General features: G+C 35.2%; 1 protein-coding gene across 2 annotated transcripts in view; it reads left to right on the forward strand.

Moving 5' to 3' along the window:
• The first annotated feature begins 239 nt into the window (after nucleotides 1–239).
• Nucleotides 240–25745, forward strand: part of lrguk (leucine-rich repeats and guanylate kinase domain containing) — a 38587-nt gene continuing 13081 nt past the window's right edge. The window contains exons 1-14 of one of the 2 annotated variants that reach the window (XM_006633334.3): nucleotides 240–1169; nucleotides 1543–1644; nucleotides 4761–4842; nucleotides 5039–5139; nucleotides 5727–5808; nucleotides 6223–6347; nucleotides 7685–7828; nucleotides 8297–8377; nucleotides 9102–9188; nucleotides 9759–9865; nucleotides 10483–10602; nucleotides 15165–15261; nucleotides 22564–22677; nucleotides 25224–25425. In XM_006633334.3, coding sequence (XP_006633397.2) covers nucleotides 948–1169; nucleotides 1543–1644; nucleotides 4761–4842; nucleotides 5039–5139; nucleotides 5727–5808; nucleotides 6223–6347; nucleotides 7685–7828; nucleotides 8297–8377; nucleotides 9102–9188; nucleotides 9759–9865; nucleotides 10483–10602; nucleotides 15165–15261; nucleotides 22564–22677; nucleotides 25224–25425 — 1666 coding nt within the window. In that variant the 5' untranslated portion in view covers nucleotides 240–947. Of the gene's footprint in view, nucleotides 1170–1542; nucleotides 1645–4760; nucleotides 4843–5038; nucleotides 5140–5726; nucleotides 5809–6222; nucleotides 6348–7684; nucleotides 7829–8296; nucleotides 8378–9101; nucleotides 9189–9758; nucleotides 9866–10482; nucleotides 10603–15164; nucleotides 15262–22563; nucleotides 22678–25223; nucleotides 25426–25745 lie in introns of those variants that run through there. The other variant, XM_015352414.2, reaches the window with a different exon arrangement.

Consider the following 25745-nt stretch of genomic DNA (forward strand, 5'->3'; position numbering starts at 1 on the left):
GGACCACAGCTACTGAGCTGTAGAAAAATCTCTATTTAGCTCACGGGGCTAGGTCGCTGCAGAGAGACGCGGAAGTCCCGGGTTCGAGCCTCCAGTCGGGATGGGGCCGACCAGATGCGGCAAGGGCGCCCGCCTGAGCCCCCGTTATGTTACATTATTATTATTATTATTATTATGATAAAAACAGATATTCAACGAATCATTTTAGGCTCGTCTCTCAAGGCAACGGTTCAGGTTCCACCTGTTCATTTCGGACGTGCCTGCCGTGTTACTGTACGTCTCATTTGTTAATTTGGTGCGAGCACAAAGGGTCTAAAGGCAAGGAAAGCACGCCAGCACACTAGTATCTGAAACACATTTCGATCCACCTCTAAATTTGGTTTTATAATGTAAGTAAAATGAATATGTTGTATAATGAATATTGTTTACTGGTTTATTGCCATATAATGGTATCCACAGAAACACTTTTCTTTAGTTAACCACGAGTATACAGTATGCTTCAAAGTACCGTCATAAAATCTTTTTTTCTAAGTCGAATATTTCCTTCTAAAGATAATGTGCATAAGTCTAATAAACCACTAAATACGTCTCTTGACAATACAATCTATTATTCATTGATAAAACGTTCTACAGTGTTTAGTGATTTAGTAATCCCCATAGTGGGAAAAAACAACAACATCACCTTAAAGAAAAACGTCCAACATGATGTTTACACGGGACTTGTCACAACGTTAAACTAACTCCTTTCCAAGCTTTCCGCCTCTGTTTTAATTCCCAGAAACTACAAGTCCCGGCATTCAGTTCGCCTTCCTCAGCCCCATCGTTGTGTTGTTGCTTGGCAACAGTATAGTACACAGTGGGACTCGGTTTGAGAGTTTCTTTTTTGGCTCGGGTGAGCCGCGTCAACATAATGCCAGCAGAATTAATTCTGAAAATACACGTCTAGAATGCAAGTTTCGGCGGCTAATTCCATAGTGGGGCTTGGGAGCCCCTGCCTTTCTCCTGTTTCTCCTAGTGGCACTGCTATTGCCATGGGGCCTCTGGTGATGCAGGAGAAAGTAGACACTGTGCTCCGTTCAGACACGCCTGAGGTACTCGAGAGTCCCCGCAGTCTCAGAGAGCCTCCAGAATACTCCAGCTCTGGGGAAGAAGAGCCAGCCATGAAGGAGGTAATATATAAGATCAACAAATGCCTATGAAACGAACAAAAAATATTCTATAAACTCAGTTTGTCCGTTTTTTTTTGTAAAAATCCAAACTGGTATAAGGCAACATGCATAACGCATAAACGCTTTGCGTATATATAGGTAATCACGAATGCAGCTTATGGTGCTCAGTAGTTTTATAAGTATTTATGAGTTATTTAGCATTTATAACCAAAAATACCTTCCTGTTTAGACACACCCTGTTATCAAGCACAGGTATCGCCCCTGCTGTACACCTGGGTAGGATGAGGTTAAGAAACGGCTGCATAAGGAACTGTTTAGAGCAGTGGCTTGCTTGCTTGCTTCACCCATCACTGTTTTTTAACATGTTTTTAAGGAGGTTGCTCAATTAACTGAAGAAGATGTTTCTAGCGGGTTATCAAGCTTGGGGAATTCTGCATCTGGACTGGAACATGTCTATCTGCACCTTTCATTACCAGTGAGTCAGTTCATCATATACTGTAGCATAGCCTAACAATTATAATGTGTTCCTACTGTAGGACTGTACTGACTTACGTGGCCCTCCTTGTTGTGTAAAATGTAAACTAACATAATTCTGCTAAAATCGTGTTAAAGTTTTTGCTGCTTCTATAATGGCTGCTTCTTAATATTCTGGTCTTTTGACACAGTGATCAATCATACAGTACTTCCTTTACAAAAGTCTTCTTTTTATATTTTATATGCCCCAAAAGGTATTGGGGCTTTGGTCCTCTGCCAAAAAAGACTGGGATAATAAGCTGAAACAATCAAGTTTTTGTCATAGGGGACCTTAGTATGGTAGAAGAGAAAAGCTAATGGTCTTTCTGTAGGGAATGAACTGCAAGAGACATGAAAGATAAATTGTAGTACAGCAATTATGCTGAGATATAAAATAAAATGCTTTTGTTAACAACAAAGTTTTGGTTACATATACTGCATCACAATGCAAAACAGTATGTACTGTAAGTGCAGTATACAGTATATGATATTGCTGTTGATAAAAGCAAAATCTGATTTTACCGGTTTACCAGTTTAACAGTTTAACAGTTAAAGTTTGAGTTTAGAATATCTCAGATGAAAAGTTTTACACCTGTTCCTGGAGCTCCAGTGTGTCTGCAGGGTTTCATTCCAGCTCAGCTCTTAATGAGCTAACCCTAGTGGTTACTGCCTGAATTTGACCAATTTAGCAGCTTTTCCCAACCCTACAGGGGCTGTTGCTTTAAAGAGATCTAGAAAACCTGCAGACACACTGGTTCTCTGGGACAAAGACTGGAAACCCATGTGTTAAAGGTTTCTTCCAGGGCTGTCTCTGATGACCAAAAGTGTCTATAAATGCCACTTTTGGAAGAAGCCTTAGATACTTGCAAGCTTCCTTGATGCCTCCGTTTAAGGCAAGTAGGATGCTTTTATAGGTAAAAAGTAAAAAGCCTAACGAATTCTGCACAAACAACTGACCTGGAACTCCTGGTGTACTCTCTTCAGGACACTGTACACTTTCGCATGTAAATGGTATTAATGTCTTCATGGAATAGTATTTCTAACACAGAGGGCTCTAATTTGACTTCTGGCACTCCACTTTGCTCTAGAGCTGAGGTTTTGCAGTGCTCTTTATTTTGTTTTTAGAATCATGTTTAGGTCTGTATTCCAGCATGAGCACTAGGATTGAATGTATCTTTCGGAAGAGTGACCTAATTTTCAATTGAACCCAAAATTTCAATCGGTGACCTTAAGAGTGCATCACAGGTAAAAGTAGTAAAGGATTTTGTATATTGGGGATACACAGGGAAGACAGAAAATACATTAATACAAAAAGCAAAAAAAAAAAAGTTTTATTTTAATGCATGAGCATAATTATCTGAGTTGTAGATCTTCTTCCACCCTTTCTCTCTCTCTTCATTCTTCCCTTCTCTTTATTGATTACATGCCTTGTAATCATGAAAATATAGCCTATGTAAGCAGAAGTAAAAAGTGGGATGTTTCTGCTTACTACAGTTATAAATTACTTTTAAGAGAATGATCCCTAAATGATTTGTACTGTAGCACGGTTCGGTTTAGAGATTTAGAAAACATTTTATGTTCCTTCATTGAAACTGCCTAAAAGAAGATTTTTATTTGTAATTTGCTTTTTTTCAAAGGATGGTAGCTTCTAAGTTATCAAACAGCCAGGTACGCTAGCTGCTTTAGTAAACGTGAAAGGACAAGAACTGCAGATATTTATAGGGCTTCAAAAGCAGAGGCAGAGGAGTCTCAGACATCTTTCTTATAATTATAACTGAGTAGTGAAGTATACATTTGTGTAGTTTCATGCCATTGATGAAAGTTATTAATCTGTTTTTAACCAATAAACCACAATTGAATGTACTTAGAAGGAAATGCAGATGCTTATGATAGTCAGTGTTGCATGGGGATGCTTTTGTACTGTATGTGTTGTGTACAGTGAAGTGAATGTGATAATACAGTAGCTCATTTACTGTAGATTGAACAGTAACAATAACATGCACACAAATTATATCAAGCTCCAAGAAACATTGAAAGTCAGTATGTTATTAACAAAGTACAATATGAGTACAATTTAAAAAGTGTAAAGATTTTAATGATTTTCTTTTTATTATAGTTTAAAACTGTGGCTCGGGTAAACTTTACTACTTTATGGTAGGGTCTTGTGTATAAAAACCTATATTAAGCATCCAAAATTAAACATAAATAATTACTTCAATCTGAGGAGTAGATGTTTTTACATCACTGTGGTGGTAGAATGCTGTCCCACAGCTCTTGGGTCCGGTGTTCAGTTCCAGATTGGGTAGCCTTCTGTGTAGTTTGCACATTCTCCAGTGTTCACATGGGTTTTCACAAGGTGCTCCACTTTCCTCTCACCTTCCAGAGACAGTGGGTATCTCTGAAATGTGTGTGTGCCTTGCAAGTGACCTTTATCACTTCCAGGATGTAGTCCTGCCTTGTGTCCTGTACTTCCAGTGACCCTTACCAGGGGCAGCTAAACAGCTTTCGGACAGTGGATGGGTATTTCATAACTTAGAGCAAAATTATAGAATGTGTATCCTGCTTTAAGGCCCTTTGTGAGTGCTTTAAATGCTGAAAACCAATTTGAAGAAATTCCTGTATGTGTCTCAAACTGCTAACAAATAAACATTCTGCATGTGGAGGATTAGAGGATTGTAGAGGCAAAGACTTCACACACTTACAGAAGTGACAGAAATCTGTATTTCCACTAACCTACTGACTACTTCACCATGTTTAACATAGGTATCATTTGCAACTATTAGAAATGCTTTTAAGCGAGGCCTGTTATTTTTTATTTAAATATATCTTTCTCCACACATATTAACTACCTCCTAAAATGTCTCCTTCTGACACTGATTAATAGTAAATAATATATTTGAAAATCTCATTCCTGTGAAATTATGAGAAAACTTCAAGAGGAGAGAACTGAAATAATTTTTTTATTAAATAAATATTTATTTGTCTTCACAAATCTGTGTGCATTAATAGTGCATGTGTTTTCAACATGCTTTAACCATATGTAAATGTGTTTGAATTAACTCTTACTTGTTTCTGTAGGGGCGAAATCTACGAGACATATCTATTTTGTGCAATTATGTCCATCTACAAAAGCTTGAACTTTCACACAATAAGATTCAAGGTATGGTTTAAAACATTCTAATTTTAAATTATCCTTAGTTTTCAACATGGGAAATTAAAAAAATACAATGATTACTCTTAAATCAATCTTTCATATTTCTGATATTGTAATATCTGTAAAGAAATGCTAAAAGAATTGAAGAATAAAATATGTAAAATGCTCATAACTAATATACTATATATTGATTTTTTTTTAGATTTATCCTGTGTTAGCTATATGCCATATCTAATCAAACTTGATGCTTCTCATAATGAACTTGAAGAATATTTTGGATTTGAGCCACCAAAAAATCTCACGGTAAGTTCTTTATACAAGGAATTAACCTCATAAAAAGACACTCAGGATAAACTTTAAATATTTGCAATGTATTGCAACATGCAAAAATCTTTATTTATAGAAATATCTGTGCACTCCTACTGGTAGATCAGTAAATATTGTTACAGAAACATTAGCTTACTCCTGCTTCAGCATAGGTAGTATATTTGTTCACATCTTTCAGTTCATAAATGAGAAAGTTTGTCTTTGATCTGCAGTCATTTTTAATCACTTATTTTGTCGTGCATATCTAAATGAATTTAGAAAGCAAGCAGTTAGCTTTTTATCCAATCCTCTTGTAGTTTGGGTCTTCATAAAATATTCTATTTATTTTGAACATTGTTTTTGAATGTCCCTTGCTTGTATCTTCGTTGCCATAGCTACCAACAAGAAACCACTGATCTGATTCAAGAAGTCTATGTGTATCTGCTTTGTTCTTGATGGTTGCTTTTAATTAATTGGAGGAAAAGGGCAAGGAAAGGATGACTTTATGCTTTCATCGATCATAGATAACCTTTTCAATGCAGTTTCCAAAGAAAACTGAGTTAATTAATATTTTTTTGTTACAGGAAGTAGATTTTTCATACAACCGGATGTCTGAAATGAAGGATTTATCTGTTTACTCATCTCTGAGTAAGCTTATTCTGGATTGTATCCTTTATTAGAAGAAAAGATGCTACAGCACATATATCTATTTTTGTTTTTCTATAAAGTACAAAAGGAAACCTTGCAAATATTTGGTAAATGTACTGTCATTTTTGGTGTGATGGTAATGATTCTTCTTTTATCTAACTCTTTTATCTAATAACTAGAATTTTATGTATTTCCTTACTTGTAATATTAATAAAAATACAGGCTGATGTTCCAGTTATTTAGAAATGTAAACTGGATTCCACCACTGTCAATTTTTTACTCTTTCTAAGCAATGAAATTATCAGTATGGTTCTCAGTAATAAGTGGCTGACAGACTGAGTCACTTTAAGACGCTTGCAAGACTTATAATAAATATCACTGACATACCTGGAACTTGTAATCTTTTTCTTAACACTTCTCAAAATCTGACAGACAATGAGTTTGTCGAAATTAAAGGCTTGGAAAAGTGTAGCAGCCTAACTCATCTCAGTCTGGGAAGTAATAGGATTTCACATATAGATGGATTAGACAATCTGCCTATTAAAGAACTCTGGCTGGTAAGTCCTGAAGTACTTTCCTTTACACTCTGAGCTAAATATGTTCTTTAGATAGTCGTCTAATTTCTAAAGCCTCAGCAATTCTTCTTCATGGTAAGGTATTTGATTCTGTATTTTTGTAGATTTCATGGGACATTTTAATTAAAAATTTTAATTAAAATAATGTTATTGATTAAATAAGAGAAATGGTTGCATTAAACAATAAGTAAATGCAATCCTGGTTGTCATCCTCTTGTCAGTAGAATTAATTGTCTTATGTTTTAAATCTAATCGCAGATGAAGATTTAATATCCCAGATATTAATAGGTTACAATATTGATTATTGTATTATCTTTATGTCTTGAAATCACTAGTTTTCCTACTTTTTGTACAGCTTGACAAAGATTTCCTTAAGCTTTAATCATTTCCTTTAGTATGCCCTTGATACATTTTTACTTGATAGATTTTAAAAGCTAGTACATTCTTTTTATTCCAAATACAGTAAATATTCTTGCATTAACCCACCCCAGTGTCCCTGCACCCAGAAAGATAGAAATCCTTTACATTTTAACACTACATTAACATATTAGAAATATTAACTGTATGTACTGTATATTTTCTTTTAGACATGGTCGATCATACTCTAAGTAACAGAGTCTACAGTATATTTGATATGCAAAACTGTATTGAATTGTATTTTTGAAGATAAAAAACACGTTTATTTGTAAGTTGAAATAAGATGACATCTTCTTGAAGTTTTGCATACTTTACACAGTGCTAAACTCTTTTTTTAAACAAGGGTCTGTGATAAATGCAACCATATGGCATGTCAGCATGTATCCAGCACCTCGCAATTCTAATTACATTTTGGTTGCCCTTTATCGGAATAATTCTTCTAAATCAGATATTGGAAGCGCTTCATTAACGATCACCCTTGGTACCTGCTACTGGGGAAAGTAAACCTGGAGTTCATTCAAGCTTTCTCACAGCCAGCCCCTGTCAGTGTCCAGTCTTGGGCCGTCAGTGAGGAAATAACTCCAGAGTTTTGAGGGCTGGATGGTCACCAGCCCCCTGCTGTTCGTCGTCAAGAATTATGCGAGTTCTTTGGCTAGAACTTGAGTTTAAATGACAGCCTGACTGACAGGGGCTGGGATTAAAATTCATAGCCCTGTGACAGAGAGGGTCAAAATACAAGTAAACCAACATGTTGAGAAGTCACACTGGCACAACTCCAGCTCCTAACTGTCATCCATCAGATTACCTGGGAATTAAAGTTGGCACTCGGTCAGACTTTAAAGGCCTCATCAGTGCACAGTTGCTGATTTCATCAAGTGCATGTTTTGTTTGTTAAATCACAGAGGGGTAATCAAATACAGAAAATTGAAAATCTGGAGAACCTTCAAAATCTGCAAGCTTTGGACTTGTCCTTTAATAAGATCCAGAGTCTGTGCGGGCTTCAGAATCATGATCTCCTTGAAACCATCAATCTTGAGAGCAACCAGGTTGTATGCTTCTGTTTTTTTTTTGTAAATTTGTATTTATAAGATTTATACAGTATATGTAGGAGATTGTTGAATCTATGGAAGTTTTAGACTATCAATTCCAAAGACCATGTAAGCTCCCTAACAAAATTAAATATTATGCTGTATATACATTAAAATATACTTATGAAACCAACAAATCTGGAACATATTGATGTTGGAAGCTAGATTCTCTTGATACCTATGTATTTATATTACAAATGATATGTTATTTCCTTTTATTTTCCATTTAGACACACATAACGCTAGTGTAAAAAGTACATCCCCTTAAAAGTTTATTGTTTACATAATTGACATGTTTGACCTTCACCTAGTCTTCACCTGACCTTGTGTTTGTAGTATGAAATGTATTGATGGTTTAAGCAATATGTTTAAATGAATGTTTGCAAGTCTCAAGGTATTCATCAGAACTTTTTCAAAACAAAGCAGATAAGTGAAATAGATGAAGTCAGACACATTCATGATCTTCCTCTACTTCGGGACCTTAATCTACTGAGAAACCCCATTCAGGTTAGTAACTATAATGAAGTTGACAGGCAGCATTGCAGAAAATGTTAAAATCACAAAAATTGCAAGTGTAATACCTGGTAACAATTTAGGATAAGGAAGGACTTGAAAACAGAACAATCAATCAAAGCTTCTTTTTACCTTATAACATTTAATAGCAGTGTTACCAACTAGAAGCCCAATATTTTTGTCCAATCTCAGAAGCAAAGCTAGGTCTAATTAAGTATTAGGATGGGAGACTTCTAAGGAAAATCAGGTTGCTGCTGGAGTATGTGTAGGTGACATTATTTCCTCTGGACCTGAATTTCCAAACCAATGCTCCAATGGTGACATGCTGTATGAGGTGCAATTCTCTGGTGAAGGCATTAAACTAAAGTCCTGACATACGTAATCATTAAAATTCCCATCACAGCTGTTTATAAGATTAACACTGGTAGCTTTTGGGCTTGTATAACCTGTCTAAATTTCCATTTTAATTTCATTATGAAGGTTGTGTTGTTTCTCTGCACACAACATTTTTCAACTAGACAGATGATGCATTTCAGCTGTTCTGTGTGTTCTTTAAATTGGAACCAAAAACAAAAAATAGTATTGTATATCTTAAATATCCATTTTTTGTTAAGAAAAGCAGCTTAAGATTTGTGTTAAAAAAGTGCTTTATTTTCATTTGATTTTTTTAATAACATCATTTAATGTTAAAAAGCTAACAATATAATGTCATTCTTAGGAGCAACCTGATTACCGACTCTCTGTGCTCTTTCTACTACAAAGACTGACCCACTTGGATCAAGAGAGAGTGAAAGCTGAAGAAAAGGTAATCTGCATACACATAATGTATTTTCTCACAGTATTTTTTTATATATGTTACTGTGCCATTTCAAGTATTTCTTTTAGAGAATACATTTTGTATATAATACTTTTGATTTAAGGCTCTTATATATTAATTTTATTGTACTGTATATGCTAGACTACACTACACAATAAAAAATGATCCTGTAACTTCCTACCTTCCAGGTGGAAACATATTCCAATGTCACATAATAAAGGCTTTAAAATTTCAAGTGAACATAAAATAAAGATTGTAGTTCAGGTGGGTAGCTGCGTCAGCATGCGTAGGCTGCAAAGGAACAAGTAATAGGTTTATTCCATGCTGAAAAAAAGAAGAAGAAAGAGAACACAACGTTTCGGCCGTGGAGCCTTCTTCAGGTGACACCTGAAGAAGGCTCCACGGCCGAAACGTTGTGTTCTCTTTCTTCTTCTTTTTTTCAGCATGGAATAAACCTATTACTTGTTCCTTTGCATAAAATAAAGATGAACACTGATTTAGAGAAAACAGAGTTCTATAGTTATGTTTCCTTATAGACAGTTGTCTATGTCATTTCAGGTTGCAGCTGTCAATAAATATGACCCACCTCCTGAAGTAATTGCTGCCCGAGATCATATGACACATGTGGTATATCAGATAATGCAGCCACAGTTAATCTACGACAGGTAAGAAGTACAGTATCTGTTAGTTTTTAACTGTAGGGGGCAGCCAGGCATTGACTATTCCAACAAGTTTACCATAATTGCCATCAGTTCAAGACAACCTTTAATACGTATTAATAAAGCAAAGCTGCTAATCCATTGATTACTGTATGTATAGTAACCTGGGAAAAAATGTCAAAAATTCAGAACTTGTTAGCTTACAGGAGTTAAAAGGTTTATTTCCAAAGTATGTTGGCTACAGGACAGCTCTGGTTGAAAATACCCTTAGATGTCTAATGTTGTAAACATAACAAAAATTTGCCTAGCTAAATCATTGAGTGGAAAGGCAAAGTATCTTATGTGTCCACATCTGTATCTGCCTACAGTGTATCAGTATTGGTATGTACTGTATATGTATATTATATTAAGATTATTTATTAATTTAATTTAGTATAATAAATATTTCTTATGAAACTGTTCTTCCTTATCAGTAATGCTTCTTCTAAATTAATCCTCGACAGTCTTTATAATTTAAATAGAAGGAGACATTAGTTACAGTAAGTCTACAACTGTATAATCACTGCAGCTTTAACATTACTGAAAGAATATGCAATTAAAGGTAAAGGGTTATATTTTTTTAGCACCCTGCCCAGCTTAGATGCTCCCTATCCGATGTTGGTCCTGACAGGCCCCCAGGCTTGCGGGAAGAGAGAACTTGCTCATAAACTGTGTCGGGAATTCAGTGACTTTTTTGCATATGGGTAAGTCAGAGCATCTGGCAATGCTTGGTCCCTGCATAAAGATGCATAGAATGATGTACTAAATTAGCTGAAAGAACAGATGCTAAATTCACACAGATAGCATCCTTGAAAAACGTGCATCCAACTGTGATCTGTCTCATAGATCAAATTATACAGCTTAGAACAAGAAAACCACAATGACAGTGCAAACACAAGCCGAGTCTTTAGGAACTTTGAGATTTAAGAATATGCACATTCTAGTGTTTCATTCTTTGTCTGCTTATATATGGGAAAATAATAGTTATAGTATTCTGTAATAAAACATAGAAACTATATTTTGTTCACTGCAATTCTCACAAACCAATCTTGCAAAAGTGATGTGCCTTCAACATCAATCTGCACACTTTTTGTCTGACTTTGCCATCTGTTCAACAGCAGTGGATTCACCTGGGATATACGTGAAGCATGTCTGTTTTGTAATTGACTTTGTTATGTACTGTTTGAAAAACTACAGTGCCCTCCAGATTTACTCATACCCCGAAGACATGAGAAAAAAACACATGTAACAGAATGATTGGATACTGTGTCCTGCTGAAAACAAATCATTCTGCAATCTTAACAGAATTGCATTGAACAAAGTAATAGTCATAAACTCCAAAAAACAGTAAAGTGTCACATTTATTCACACCCCTGTAGTCAGTAATTGTAAATTCTAAGACATGCATTTCATGAACAAGAGAGCACCCATATTGTTCTGACAATTCTCAGGTAGGATTTGTGACCATTTATTTAGCCAAAATTGTTCTAGATTCTTTCCGACCTTTGTTCCATTATGTTAATGTGTGGAGATTGAAATGGCCAGTAGTGAACATTTATTTAGTTCAAAGTTAACTATTTTATTTAATCTGAAATGCTAGTAATAAAATCCTTGTCATACTGGAATATCAATTTCTGACCAAGCTTAAGCTTCTTGGCAGAGGGAACCAAAATGGTGAATGTTGGTGAGACTCATAGATATAAAACAAGCCTAGAATACAAAATAGACCTTATGCGTTACTTCACAGTGGGCAAATGTGGTCAAGCTGATGACAGCAGCCTACAGTAGCAAGTCACATTTGTGTCTTCTCCCTGACCACTGTCTCGGTAGCCTTAAACTATTTTTAAGTTAAAAAAATTAAAAGTTGTAGACTCAGCTATGTGTGGAAGTCAAAGACCATTTGCCTGCAGTATTCGGAGAGCTCCTTGACCTTAACCATCATGGTGCATGCTACTACTGAATGTCTTCAATGTGTTATCACCTTTTTTACCCTAGGGAAAATGGAAAACTTCAGAGGCTCCTAAAGTACATACAGTAGTTCTGCAGGCTTCCATTGCACTTCAAAGAGCAGAATGTCTTTGCATTTCTGTTGGACTTTATTTGAAGGATTACTTTGAAGTGAGTGAACAAATGTGACATTTGTTTTTTCCTGGAATTCAGATAATAATGGATGACAAATATAACTTTGCTTTATGTAAAGGTATTACAGTTTAACATAATGACACTTTGAGAATTATTTGAATTGTTGGCCATCTCAACCTCCAGACTTGGATTGAATCAAACTCAAGATGATTCAAAAAAGAGACTAAAAGATTAAAGGACCTAGAACAATTCTGCCTACAGTATTCCCTTTCAGAAGTGCTAGAACCTCAAAGTAAAATACAGAAGGTGTTTTGTCAGTGCATTCCATATCGGAGATGGATTTACAAAATATTAGCTATGGGGCGTGAGTAAATGTGACACTTTGTGGCTTCTGCACTTTAATAATTTATGAGAAATCTTACTTTTCTTTGTGCAATACTGTTAAGATTACAGTACGTTTTTTATTTTTTAAGAAGGGCAGTCTTCAATCTGTAAGTCATTCTCTTATATCACATTTTTGGTCCTATTTCATTGAGGATATGAATAAATCTGGAGGGAAAGATATGTCTAAGTGTATGACTTTGATCTTAATGAAAATTTACAACTATTTCAAAATTTGAGCCAGTAAAACATGGGCTGCTTTTTTACTCCTACAGTACATTAAAAGTCCATGTCCCCTATTAATACTGTTCTGAAAACCATATGGCCATGTTTTTGGTTTTCATTAAATTTGTCAGTTTAGAAGCATGGAAAGTGTTCTTACAATGCAGAGCAATTCCTGTCATAAGAAAATTAGAGATGGAACTGAAAATAAAAAAAGAAAGTTAGGCATGGACATTTTCTAAGTATAATATGTAAAAAGTAGATATAAAAAGTTTAAGAATATTTTTTGTTGTTAAGTTAATTTATGCAGAAGCCAATTAGGTGTCTTAATTAATTCTTAATATTGAAGGCTGTGATAAATGGTTTAGAAAGTGCTTTGTGGCAGAAATTTGAAATCAGATGTAGACCCATTATGTCTGTATCAGACCTCTTGTCACTTCTGTTGTCTTTAATGTTACATTCTAAGGATAGTACAGTAGTTGCATCATACTGTATATCCTTTTTATTTCACTGAAAATACTGGATACCTCAGGCTGGACTTGATTTTAACTGTTAAAGACCAGGTAATCACTTTGAAAGTCACTGTCAGCTTACTATTTGAAAGATATCTATTGGTTCTTTTCTGTTTTAGTTTTTTGTCATCCATTTCTATGTCAATGAAGAACTCAGTATTTGTTGACTTGCAGACACATACTCTGGTAGTTACTGGTGAAAGTACTGGCTTCTAAATGCAATAGCAAATACCACTGAGTGAAAGCAAAAGCATTTTTTCCACCCTTTTGATGATGAATTATGTTGTTTCACTCTCTAAAACATGCTGTCAACAGTTCTGTAAACCTTGTGGTTCATGATAGCTGCCACACATCACCCAGCTGAGAGTTATATTTAATTAGTGGATGCAAAGCATTTTGGAAGTCTCCAAGATAAAACATACTTAATAAACACAATTGCAAAGGCATAGTACAACCTCTACTTTTTCAAGAAATGTCTCAATAAGATTCTTCATTCAATTAACTACTATCAAATGGGCTAGGGGTCCTCCTCTCATTTATTACCTTTCTTATGGTCTGATTTACTGTTTAAGGTCAAAGTGGAATTTAGCCTTCCTTTAGAACAAGTGCCAAGACCCCATCCTTTAGAACAGTGTCATTAGACAATGGCCGAATTAAGTGCAATCCAGCCCCAGACATGCTTAGCTTCAGACAAGATCTGGCTACAATTTACACTGCTGACAAGGTGTCCTGTAATGTTTATTACAAAGTAGTACATTCCGTTAAAAGTTTCTCCTAAACTTAATGTCCATATTTTAAAAAAATATTTGGTACTTTTTCTTAGTGTGATTTACATTTTTGAGTTTCTGCAGTGCAAGTATCATACAAAGCAATTAGTTTGAATATCAGTTTTTAATAGTAGAATAATAATTATCTCCCATTACCCAGTGACCCCAATTTCTATGCTGTACTAAAGCAATAATTTGACAGTATTTTAATGATGTGAATGTTTGAGTATCTGGCAAAAAAATGGCTTTAGGCAGCTTTAAATCTCATTAATCCAGAGCATATGCAGAAGCAGGTCAGGGCCTCTCTTCTTTAAAGCACACATTTCCACCAGGTGCTGGAGGGGCCATTCTTTCACTGTAACATTGCGAAACCCTTTCTCTTTTTTGTCAAATAAAAGATAGCTATTCTTTGACCCTGTACACGCCTTTGAGGACATTGAATTTTTCTGTAAACCCATTTGAAGCCTACACAAAAATATTTTTCTCTTATTCTTCTTCTCTACATAAGCTATTATTATATTTTGTTTTTTTTTCCTCATTTTAATTCACTGTACACAATGTTTATACCACCCAGAAGTACAAAAATATTGAAAGCTTTTTTTATGTTTTGACATTTATTAAAACATTCACCACGATAGCAAAAATGTAATTGGCAGAGAACAATTATATATTGTTCCACACTGATTGTTAAGCAATTAATAGTTTTACTTCACCTTAAGAAAAGATATAATATGAATCCATGAAGAAGAACTTTAGCCATAACTCACATACTCAGAATTCTTTTGCCTATAACACTATATATTACCTTATCTGAAATCTGTAGCAGATTTTAGTAGGCAGTCTTTGGCACTGCCTGTTAAAAAGAGTAATGCATAAATATTTTACATTTTAGGTAGTAATAAATAACAATCAATATAAATGCGATACACCTGTTTCAAGATGTCAGTTTTAGCATTGCAAAAAAAACAAAACCAATAATTTTTAGATATAAGCCAACACTGGAGTATGCTGCTAAATAATATAGGTACTGTATACAGTATAGCTTGTTGTACTAATATGTAGATTTTTTATGTATTTGAAATGCCATTCATACAAGCATGAAAAATAATGCAATAAGTTAAACACAGATTTGAATCAAGTATTGGTATATTCTCAAAAGAGTTGTCTGAATCTTTCACCAGGAATATAATGAATTTACTGGTGTGCAGTAAATGAAAAATGATTTACAGGAATGTGCATATCCATATTTGGAATACAATGATATGATTTTTATGCTTAGATGATTTTTAATATATTTTTTAGTGCCTGTCACACAACGAGAAGTCCTTATTTCGGTGAAGTAGATGGAGCCGATTATCACTTTGTCTCAGACGAGATTTTTGAAAACATGATCTGCATGGTATGTCATTTTTTTTTAAACTGAATCTTATCAAAATAAATATTTTACAGAATATTTTATTGACTTTCACAGCTGGTAATAAGTAGAAGAAGTAGAACAGAGTGTATTGTTGTCAGGTTTTTGATCATATAAAATAACATTATGATTTTAGAAATAATATTTGGTGTCACACAGACCACATTAAGCTTTCTTCTGAAAATGGACGAGTTCCCACTGGGAATTTTTCCCACTGGGATTTTTTTCATCATTATGTTTCTTCAAGAGCCAGTCAAATCCAGATTTTACAAATCAGTTCAGTAATTTTGCAATGCCAGTAGTAGAGAATTTCTAAATTATTTTGTTATGGGAAAAAAAAGCATTTTGGGCTACTCAACCATAAAGCATACACATTTTACTGTCTACCAAAGATTTTCCAAGATCTAAATTAGGTTTTATTGCTGCACATTTCTGTCTTTCGATGAAAATGTAAGATTCTAAGTGATATGCAGATAATGTACATTGCAGAATTATATGGTAATATTTTAACTTAGTTTTAGAGTTTTAATGATACTGATATCTAGGAAACAGATTTCATAACTCATAAGTGATTTTGAAAAAAAAATACTTTTTCTAAATAGTCATGACCGAAGAAATTGTTAGGCAAAAATAAGTATTTAATATATTTTGGAAGCAACAGGTAATTGTCTGGCACACCAGTTGTTATACTAAAGTTTTGCTCAATATTATTGTTTAAAGATTGTATTCATGCTACTGGATATTTATTTGTAGAATGTTCTAAGTAATAAAGAAGATTAATGGCTTTGATCTCAAATTATAACCTTTTAGTTAATTAAGAAAGGAAGCTAGCACATCAAAGTAATATCTATCATGCAAGATGGAATTTTCCAAGTATGAAAAGAAGGTTATATTAATGTCATATTTCATCTTTGCAGATGTCTGCCACTCCTACATAATCACAACATTGCATACATTTAGGAGTTCATAAAAGTTTATATATATTATTTTCTAATAACCACGTTGAAAGAGAAAGCTATGTATTCTATGTAATGCAGTGTGAGTCTGCTAAAAGTAATCACTCAAAGGGATTTATTCATCACACCTACTATATCTTTTACCAAGGTGGCAAAGGCTATTATCATCTCATTAGAGTTCAAGAACAGTTACAAATGGGATGACACCATTCTGAGCATCTAGATTGCTTGATTACTTTTGAAAGAAGCTATGATTCTGATTTCAATAATGTAGCTGGGTCTAATGCTTATTTCTGATTCATAAACTGGGTTTACTAACATGGTAGATGTGTTGCCTTAACAGAAGGCAATATCATCTAAACGTCTAATTCCCCACATTTACATACTGAAAATGATTCCTTAGAAAACTAATGATTCCAAAACTGCTATTTACCAGTACGGACAATACCACATACTCAACAACGGGTGGTTAACAGTATAGACTTGTCAACAAAGTTTAATGCTGTTTTGCTCCGAAGTCTCTATATCTGGAATGATTATTTTATCAAAATTGTTTATGTTAATTTAATGTATTTTCTATGTTGTCGTGGTAGCCAACAATTGCACTGTAATATGGAAGCAATTTTTATTTAGTAAGATAATACACAGTGCCTTCCAAAAATATTAATTCCTTTCAGTGTTGATCCACTTAGTTGTACACACACTGTATTTGTAATGTGAATATTTTAATCTAATCTTGATCTATTCAAACACAACACTTTTAAGGGTGGGAGAAGTTGGTAATAAAGTAAAAAACTAAAATAAGTTGATTATATAAGGATTCACACCCCTGAATCAATATTTTGTGAAATCGCTTTGGTAACAAAAACATCTACAGTACAAGTTATTTTGTGTAAGTCTTTACCAAAAGATGTACAGTAAAAGTACAGTAAAATTTTTACACTTGATGGTGCAATTTTCTACCATTCTTTTTTAAAGACTTATTCAAACTCTTTCAGATGGGTTGATTTTTGATTATTGGCATGCAGTAATTTTCAAGTCTCCTCCCACAGATTTGAATTACGCCAGATTCAAATAATGAAATTGATTGTGTCAATCAAGAACACTCACTCTCTTCTTTTTAGACCATGCCAGTGTAGCGTTGACCTTGTGCTGTGGGTGATTGTCTTGTTGGAGGACGATGTTTCATTCCAGGTTTAGGTTTTTTGAAGACTGACTCATGCTTTCATCGGTTTTCCTTTCAGTCCTGACAAGCTTCCCAGTGCCAGCTGATGAGACGCAGACCCATATCATAATGCTGCCATCACCATACTTGACAGTAGATACTGTATGGTGCTGAGTGGGTGATATGCTATATTGTGCTCGCACCACTCGTAATGTATAATATTTAGGCCAAAAATGATCAATATTGTCTTATCTGACCACAAAACCTTTTGCCTCATGTTTGCAATATAAGTTAAATGCTATGAAGAAGCTCAAGTAGGTAGTTGCATCAGCATGCTTAGGCTGCAAACGAAAAGTAAAAGTTTCTTCCATGCTGAAAAGAAAAGAGACACAATGATTCGGCTGTGGAGCCTTTGTCAGGTGTCAGTTGTCACACCTGAAGAAGGCTCCACAGCCGAAAAGTTGTCTCTTCTTTTTTTTTCTGCATGGAATAAACCTTTAATTGTTCCTTTGCAGTTAAATGCTACTGTATGTTGGCTTCATTCCAATATTAAATTCCTACACTCTGCAGGCCAAATTTGTGGACTCACCAGCATATTGTTATCAAATTTAAATTTGTAGCTTCTTCAAAGTCGCTAGTTTCCTCCTTGCTCATTTTAGAGGGACACCCTCATCTAGGCAGTGTCTGGGTGTTGTGATATCCGTTTCACTTCTTGATGATCTGCTTCACCATGCTAAAAGTGATATTCAGTGTTTTTGATTTTTTTAAATATCCTGTTAGTTAAGGAAGCCTGATGGTTTTCATGATTAAATCTTGAAATTCACATGAAATATGCTTCCAGGCTGAGAGACCTCACAGAGACAGGTTTATTTATTCTGAGATCATGTGAATCACTATTATTGGACCTAGACAGAGGCCAGTCAGAAAACTGTCACAGTACTTTTCAAAGTGATTTTGCACATCTGAACTAATTTATATCTGTCATAGCAAAGGAGTGAATACTTATGCAATTAACATACAGTCACCTCCATATCTGCAAGTTCTACATTTCCTATTTCGCCTTTTCTTGCAAATTATTAATGATTTTTTCTGCATACATGTACGGCCATTTGCCTATTCAAAGGTTGAGCATTAGGAGACTAAAAGTAGACTCCAATTTGCACATCTTCATCTTGTGAATCTACTTCACCCAACTTGCATCAGTCTCTGTATTAAAGCCATATTTTTGTTAACATGTTTTTCCATCAGGAAAGCATTACAGTGGGTTCGCATTTCCGCGAGTTTGAAATACGGGTTTTTAAAATAACGCCATATACCCTTAAGTATATTTTTGTTTAAATTACATAGCGTGAGTCAAAATAACGCGCGCCGCATAGTTACGCCGTTGGCCGCCCGATGCTCATGGCGCGAGTGTCGCGTTGGCGTGTTAGGAATGCTGGTACACAGTGATGCTGATGTTGAGAATTTTTTATTCTCGCATTTTCTCTCACTCTCAAATTCCCTTTACAGTAAACATAACTGATGCTTACTAGTATTTTAGGTATTTTTTTGTATTTTATTCATTTTTATGTATACATGTCTGTGTGAACTGTGTTTTCATTTTATACATGTTACAAGTTGATGTATTGAAGGTACTGTATTTAGTGTATGGCACGTCCCATCATTCAAACGTCAAACGTCAAACGTACGCGTGCCGAACACAACTATAGCATTTACCATTATTTTAAATAGGAAGAATTAATTTAAATTACGCTACATTTACAATATGCACAGGTTTGCGGAATGAAACCCTTGCATAACTTGAGAACCCTCTGTATATATAGGTTCTGTTGACTTAAAAGAAATGTTAAATAACAAAATAAACTTCTGTGGTACCCTAAGTTATCACAGACTCAGTTGTTGTGTGTCTCTTGTGGAAAAGGATTACAAAAACAAATAGAATAAGAATTAGACAAACTGCAGAAGCAGGAGAGTGAGTTGATTGAGTGGGAAGTAAGTGGACACTGCTGAATCTCCATCCTCGACCCCCACCTCCTCTCCGTAATAGCCAACAAACCCACTTTTATGTCCAGCCCCTGTATGCAAGCCCCTGTATTTCAACTTGTATTGTGTGCTGTATGTTTAATTTACTTTCTTGTCTGTTATTACTGTGCTGTGATAATAGCATAGACCAAGTAGAATTCAATTCAAAACACTTTGTTGATCCCCAAGGGAGCAATTTAAGCAACAAGTAGTGCAACATACCACACAATGCAAATAATCCAAATAAAACAACATTACTAAGAAAAAATATATGAACAACAACAAAGGGATCATAAAAATGATTATGAAAGTAACAGTGTGCAATATATAAGAAGATATTAAAGTACATGCACTTTTGTTGATGGGCTCTATCCAGTAGAGATCATAGTGACAAAATGTCTTTACATTCATTGTTTGCAAGCCTGATGGCCTCTGGAACAAAGCTACATTTCTTTTTATTTGTCTTGCACTGTGGAGAGCGAACCCATCTTCCTGAAGGCAAGTGTTCAAAAGACTGATATGGGATCGGTCTGCAATGATGGCTAGGCCTTCCTCAGGATCTGCCAGACATAAAACTGTGCCAGGAATCTTAAAGGCTCACCAATGATTTTAGAGCTGAGGTTTACAACATTTTGAAGGCAGCATTTGTCTTTCTGATCAAGTGAAGTGAACCAACAGATAAAAGAAAAGGTTAAAATGCTTTTGATAAAAGAGCAATAAAATAAAATTAAATAGAATTATTTTTTGGACTCCAAAGGAATTCAAATTTCTCAGACCATATAAGCGGTACTGGGCTTTGTTCACAATTACATCAGTCTTCTCAGTGAACTTAAGTTTATCGTCAAGCACAGTGCCCAAGCATTTGTAACTGTGAACTATACCACCACAGTCTGTTGTGGGAACTATATTGCTTTGTTTTTTTTAACAAACAATAATTTCTTTTGTTTTTGACACATTCATCTAGGTGTAAGAAGTATCACACCAGTTGACAAATGTGTCCAGAATATGTCTTTGTGTTTGTCCAGGCTCTGAGAAAAAAGAGACTAATACAGAGCCATCAGCAAACTTGATGGTATAACGATTTTTCACAGTTGTTCCAACAGTCATCAGTATGTGAGGTGAAAAGCAGGGGAGAAAGAACATAGTCTTGTGATGAACCAGTAGAGGTATAAACAGAGTCAGATGCCAACTCATTAAAAAGTTTTTTTAAAAGAAGATTTTGGTCAGAAAACTAATCAACCACATGATAAGTTGATATTCTAATTTAAAATGTCTGATAAGTGTTTCAGCCAAAATTTGTGGCTGCACTGTGTTAAAGGCTGATGAGTCTAGCTTAATATTTTTTTCTGCTGTATATGTTTATGAAGAACATCTAGTAGAAAAAGTGTAGCATCACTATTTCCCCTTCGAGGACAGTAGGCAAACTGGATCTGACTCTGTTGCAGCCACTGTCTGTGACTTGATTATTTTGTCAAGAGTCTTCATCACTGATGGAGTCAGAGCTATTGGCCTTAAGTCAATGAAAGCTTTAGGTCTGTTCTTATTAGGAGTAGGTAAACCTGTAGAGTGCTTCCAAAAAGCTGGGACAGTGCCAGTGTCTACAGAGATGCAGAAACACTCCACTCAGTTTTTCAGCAGAATACTTTAGTGTTCTGTCACAAATTACACATACAGTAGTGCTGTATTTACCATAGCAATAAAAACAGGATCTAAAAAGTAAAAAATGCATTCTACTAAGAATAAAAAAAATGAATTCTAATACAGGGTAAGCCATAATATCATAACAGAGATCTAATTTTTGTGAACATGCAATATCTTGAACTATAGGTGGGAAACAGTTTGCCAGTTTGACTAAGCTTTCAGCATTCATTTTCAAAATTACTTACTACCAATAAATGCTAACACAATAACAAAAATGTTACATCGGAAATGCTTGTTTTGGCCTCATTCACAAAAAAAGCCCTAATTCGCAAAATCCCCATTTGGGGAGACAAGGTATCTAATCCTCATGAATACCAAGGTTTTAGTGTATATTCATTTAGAGTTTTTCTTTGCACTTTTAACTCGCATTTAACTTCTTTCACCCATAGAAGTAATTCAGTTTGTGGATTCAATACTCACTTAAAAATGTGTTTACTTCATTTTCAACAATTCTACAAAATGGAACATGGAAAGCGTGCTTATGTTTGCAAGGCACTGCAAATATTGTAATTTCTTTGAATGTGATCAATGCCTAATATAAACCTGCATGTCAACAGATAAAACAATTTATTATAGGTGTAGAAGAGCTATAACCATGCCCTGACACAGAACATCCATTTGTAATTCCTCTATATTAATTTTTTCTTTACCTTCTATTCTGGCAATGCTTCGTACTTTTTAAACAAAAAGTGTCTGAAAGCTAAGGGCTCTGAAAGCCTTTTAAAAGAAATGTTTGATTGAGATCCTCAAATCAATTAAGTAGAAGCAATAATACAAGATTTGCTTTATGCCATTTGTATCTTCATAAATATTTACTTTTACAAAACATACTGTATATAACTAAAAATATAACAATATCACAAAATGACAAAATGAAACAATAAGGAACAGGTAATACCTTTGTATTACTGTAAAATATGCTGATGACTTGTGTTTTGTTTTGCACACAATTTTTACATCTACTGTATTTATGCCATAAACAAAATGTTATGTTATTTATCCTGATGGTGATTTATAAATGAGAAAAAAAAGATGTTGCAGTGTTTTATCACAGTAATATGAACACGCAATCTACATGTATTTCTTTGAATTACTTCAAATGTGTGTGTAAGTAATTGCTACCAGTATACAGTACATCTAACAAGGGCAGACTGGGCACAAATATTTGCTTATTGGATTTGGGGGAAATTATTTCTGTATAAAGGCCTGTCATGTTAAGGAGTACATCGTGTAACTTTTGAATGGAAATCAGACATTAACGTTATATTAAAGTTGTAACTGAAAATTTAAAGTACAGATGATGTGAAAATGTGTTATGTATCTATGTCATTGTAAAAACATATTACAGTAGCAACAAAGTATATTTTGTGATCATATTATTTATAATTCTGGAACTGTTAATGTCGGAAAAGACCATTAATCTTTCTGCTCCTGTTCCCACAGGGAAAATTTATTCAGACTATGAAATATGGTGGGCATTACTATGGGCTGGCCAGGGAAGCCATTGAAAGTGCAGCCAGGGAGGGCCTCGCCTGCTGCGTCCACATGGAGCTAGAGGTAATAAAATCACTAGAAATGTGCTGTACCTTCCCAAGTTAGTATTTTATTGTTGTCAGCCACATAATGGTCATCACATAAATTATACTCGTATGTAGTCAAACTCTTCACATTTATGCTCCCTCTTCACATCCTAAATCCTAACCTAGAAATTGTTCTAACTTTTATAATTAATTATTTGCATAACCTAGGACTCTTTAACGAGAATATGTGTAATATAAATGTGTTTGATCATATTTACTGTATATGCATATGAGCACGTGTAGATGATCTATCAGTGTTCAAGCTAGCCTTTTTGTCTAAGGCAGAGGAATCAAGATTTTCATTACTTTCCAAGTAATAACACCCATTGGGTATTCAAAGTCTTTCCTACAGACATGCTCTTCTTTGGTGAGCAGACGTGCCTGGTGACTGATGGGGTGCTCTGAGCTCCCCGTCCTGAATATTGATCCCATGCCTGCAAACATCTAGGCACTTATTGATAGGGATTGATGTGGTTGCAGACTTAAAAACTTAACACACCTTGCTGATGGGGAAAGACATGGTGGGCTTGAGTAGGTTGCAGGAGCACTTTCACTGACTTCTTCTGGGACGACCATTGCCTTGCCTAGTTTGTAATTTTGACCAGGCAAAATTCTGGCTTTTTACATCATTGCAGAGGGCAGAAGCTATTAGTCCAGCTTCCCACCCATGGACCCAACAGCTGCAGCAGTAGTTCTCTCTTTCAGGATTCTTTCAGGACCCTGCTTGATGAAACAAACAGAGCCAACTCACTGAGTCATTTCATAAGAAATCCTTTGTGGTAGATACTGAAGGTACTCTAGCACTGAATGGTGTAAACCTTCTTTAAGTTCATCAGGCTGCCCATTTGGGAACTTCCACCTACCTTTGAACTATCTGTTCAAAAGTTTGAATTTTATTCAGCGATACTGTAGATTAGAATCTTTGCCATTCGCAAGCCATTAGTGAAAAACCACATTGCTGGTCTTGCCCTGTGCCTTTGGACCCTATGGTAGCGTAGTTTAAAAAGCAGTTGTATTTCCCCATTTCTGAGACCATGAGGCCACTTGTTCTAGATACAGCCCTATTGGTTGCTAAGTTAGTTTTAGATTCTCTAGATCGACATGGATGAAGTTTTCAAGACCATGGTAATATTGTACATATATTTGTAGGTATCAGGTCCCTGGTGTATTGATGGAACATTTTCCCTGAGGATGGAAAAAAGTCCAATAAGTTGGACAGAAACCTATGCATGTAGTACTGACGATGCCTGTAAAATTTCTCAACTAGCAGTAATGGCAATCATAGCTGAAGAATCAATACTGATCTAAATGACAAAGAATGTAATCAGAACAGAAACAAATAATGAGAATAATCTCTTTAGAAGGTTGGTCTAGATGAACAGTAGCTCCCAGATCATCAGCCTCTTTGTAAAGTCTCAACTAATCTCTCCGCTGCAGTAATCTAAGCCAATCTAAGCCAATCTATAAAAGCACAAACAAATGCTTCTATGGCAAAAAGCTCATCACATATTTAAAAACGTACCCAGAAAACATTAATACAGGAAGGGGAGTAAAGAATGGAATAGTTTTTTATCAATATAATTATTGATATTGTTTATTCTTCCTTGTGTTTACCCCACGCCAGGTTCTCATATTGTAGAATCCACATACAAAAAGAATATGTTTCAGGGGGCTGCCAAATTACTGGTTCCCAAAGGAACCAGTAAGAAACTCTTGCTGAGAGCACAGGTTGAGCCCTATAGCTAAGATGTCTGTGGATTTGAGTCAACTATAATTGGAGTGCCTCAAGCAGCGAGGAAATATTGGCAGAGTACTGCTAGGGTAGGGTGGACTTTAGCTTGCCAGAGTCTCCTTAGCTTTTGGCAAAACAGCGACTCCTGTGACATGCCAGGTACCTGTGAGTTTGCAGCGATGTCAGGGAGGTAGTAATTCAACTGTAAGGCACTATTGAGCCTGCAACATGTAAAAGGAGTGGCTGTTAAGCCATAGTTGTAAAACGATCTTTTGACAAGATTGGAGATTCCATATCGGCTGGGCATAAATAATAAAAGTGGTGATAAATCCAGTTTTTAAAAATATATATATATACGTCTGTCTCTAAAGAGACAATCACCAGCAACATTCTGGTGTCTTTATCCTTGTGTTTGACAGCAGGAAAGTGCAGCACTCATGGGAAGAGGGCTGCCAGTGCACTGTCCTCATTCTTAGTTAACTGAAATAGACTGAAACAGCAGGAGCTTTTTGAATGCCACATGTTTATCCTGTTACCCACTGAGATGCCTTACTGGCTGAAAGGTTTGAAGTTAATGAATTCTGATTCACAACTTCCAAGAGCAGGTACTGTAAGCCTGACAGCTTGACTGTTATTGATGAAATGTAAATAAATACAGAAATTTCCTTTCTGCCTTTTTTTTTGGGATGCAGCATTCCATATGATGTCTACTCAGTGTGAACCAGTTGTCTTTGTAAGTATTCATACTGGCAATGTAACAATAATGAAGTTTTCTTTGATTTTTATCACAGGGTGTGCGGAGTTTAAAGAATACTTATTTTGAGCCGCGTTACATCTTGCTGATCCCCTTGGATAAGAAGGAATATGCCAGACGCCTTAGAATGAGAGGACTGTATAGCAGATCCCAGATTGAGATTGCAGTTTCCAGAATTGACACCTATATCAAAATGAACAGGGATTATCCTGGATACTTTGACACTGTTATTCCATGTGGTAAGGTTTACTATTTATTTAAAATTTGTTTTTCATTTTCAGTAGTAGTAAGGATGTAAGAAGTACAAATTAAGAATTATGTTAGTTTTTTTGGTAGTGCATATTTGCATTTGTTTCACTTAATATTTTCAGTAGTTCGGTTAGATCCTAATGAATATGATAAACCTACAGTACTAAATGTATAGAGTGTATTTGGCATGTCTTGTCTAGAGAAGGGAATGGCAGCCTAGCTGTGAGGACAGGCTGCACAAATCTGCCCTCACCATTGTGAGGATTGAGCTAGGGAGCTGCTGCAAGGGTGTAGAAAGGGAATGCGAGAG

This window comes from Lepisosteus oculatus, chromosome 7 (genome assembly GCF_040954835.1).
Source record: "Lepisosteus oculatus isolate fLepOcu1 chromosome 7, fLepOcu1.hap2, whole genome shotgun sequence".
Classification (NCBI taxonomy): domain Eukaryota; kingdom Metazoa; phylum Chordata; class Actinopteri; order Semionotiformes; family Lepisosteidae; genus Lepisosteus; species Lepisosteus oculatus.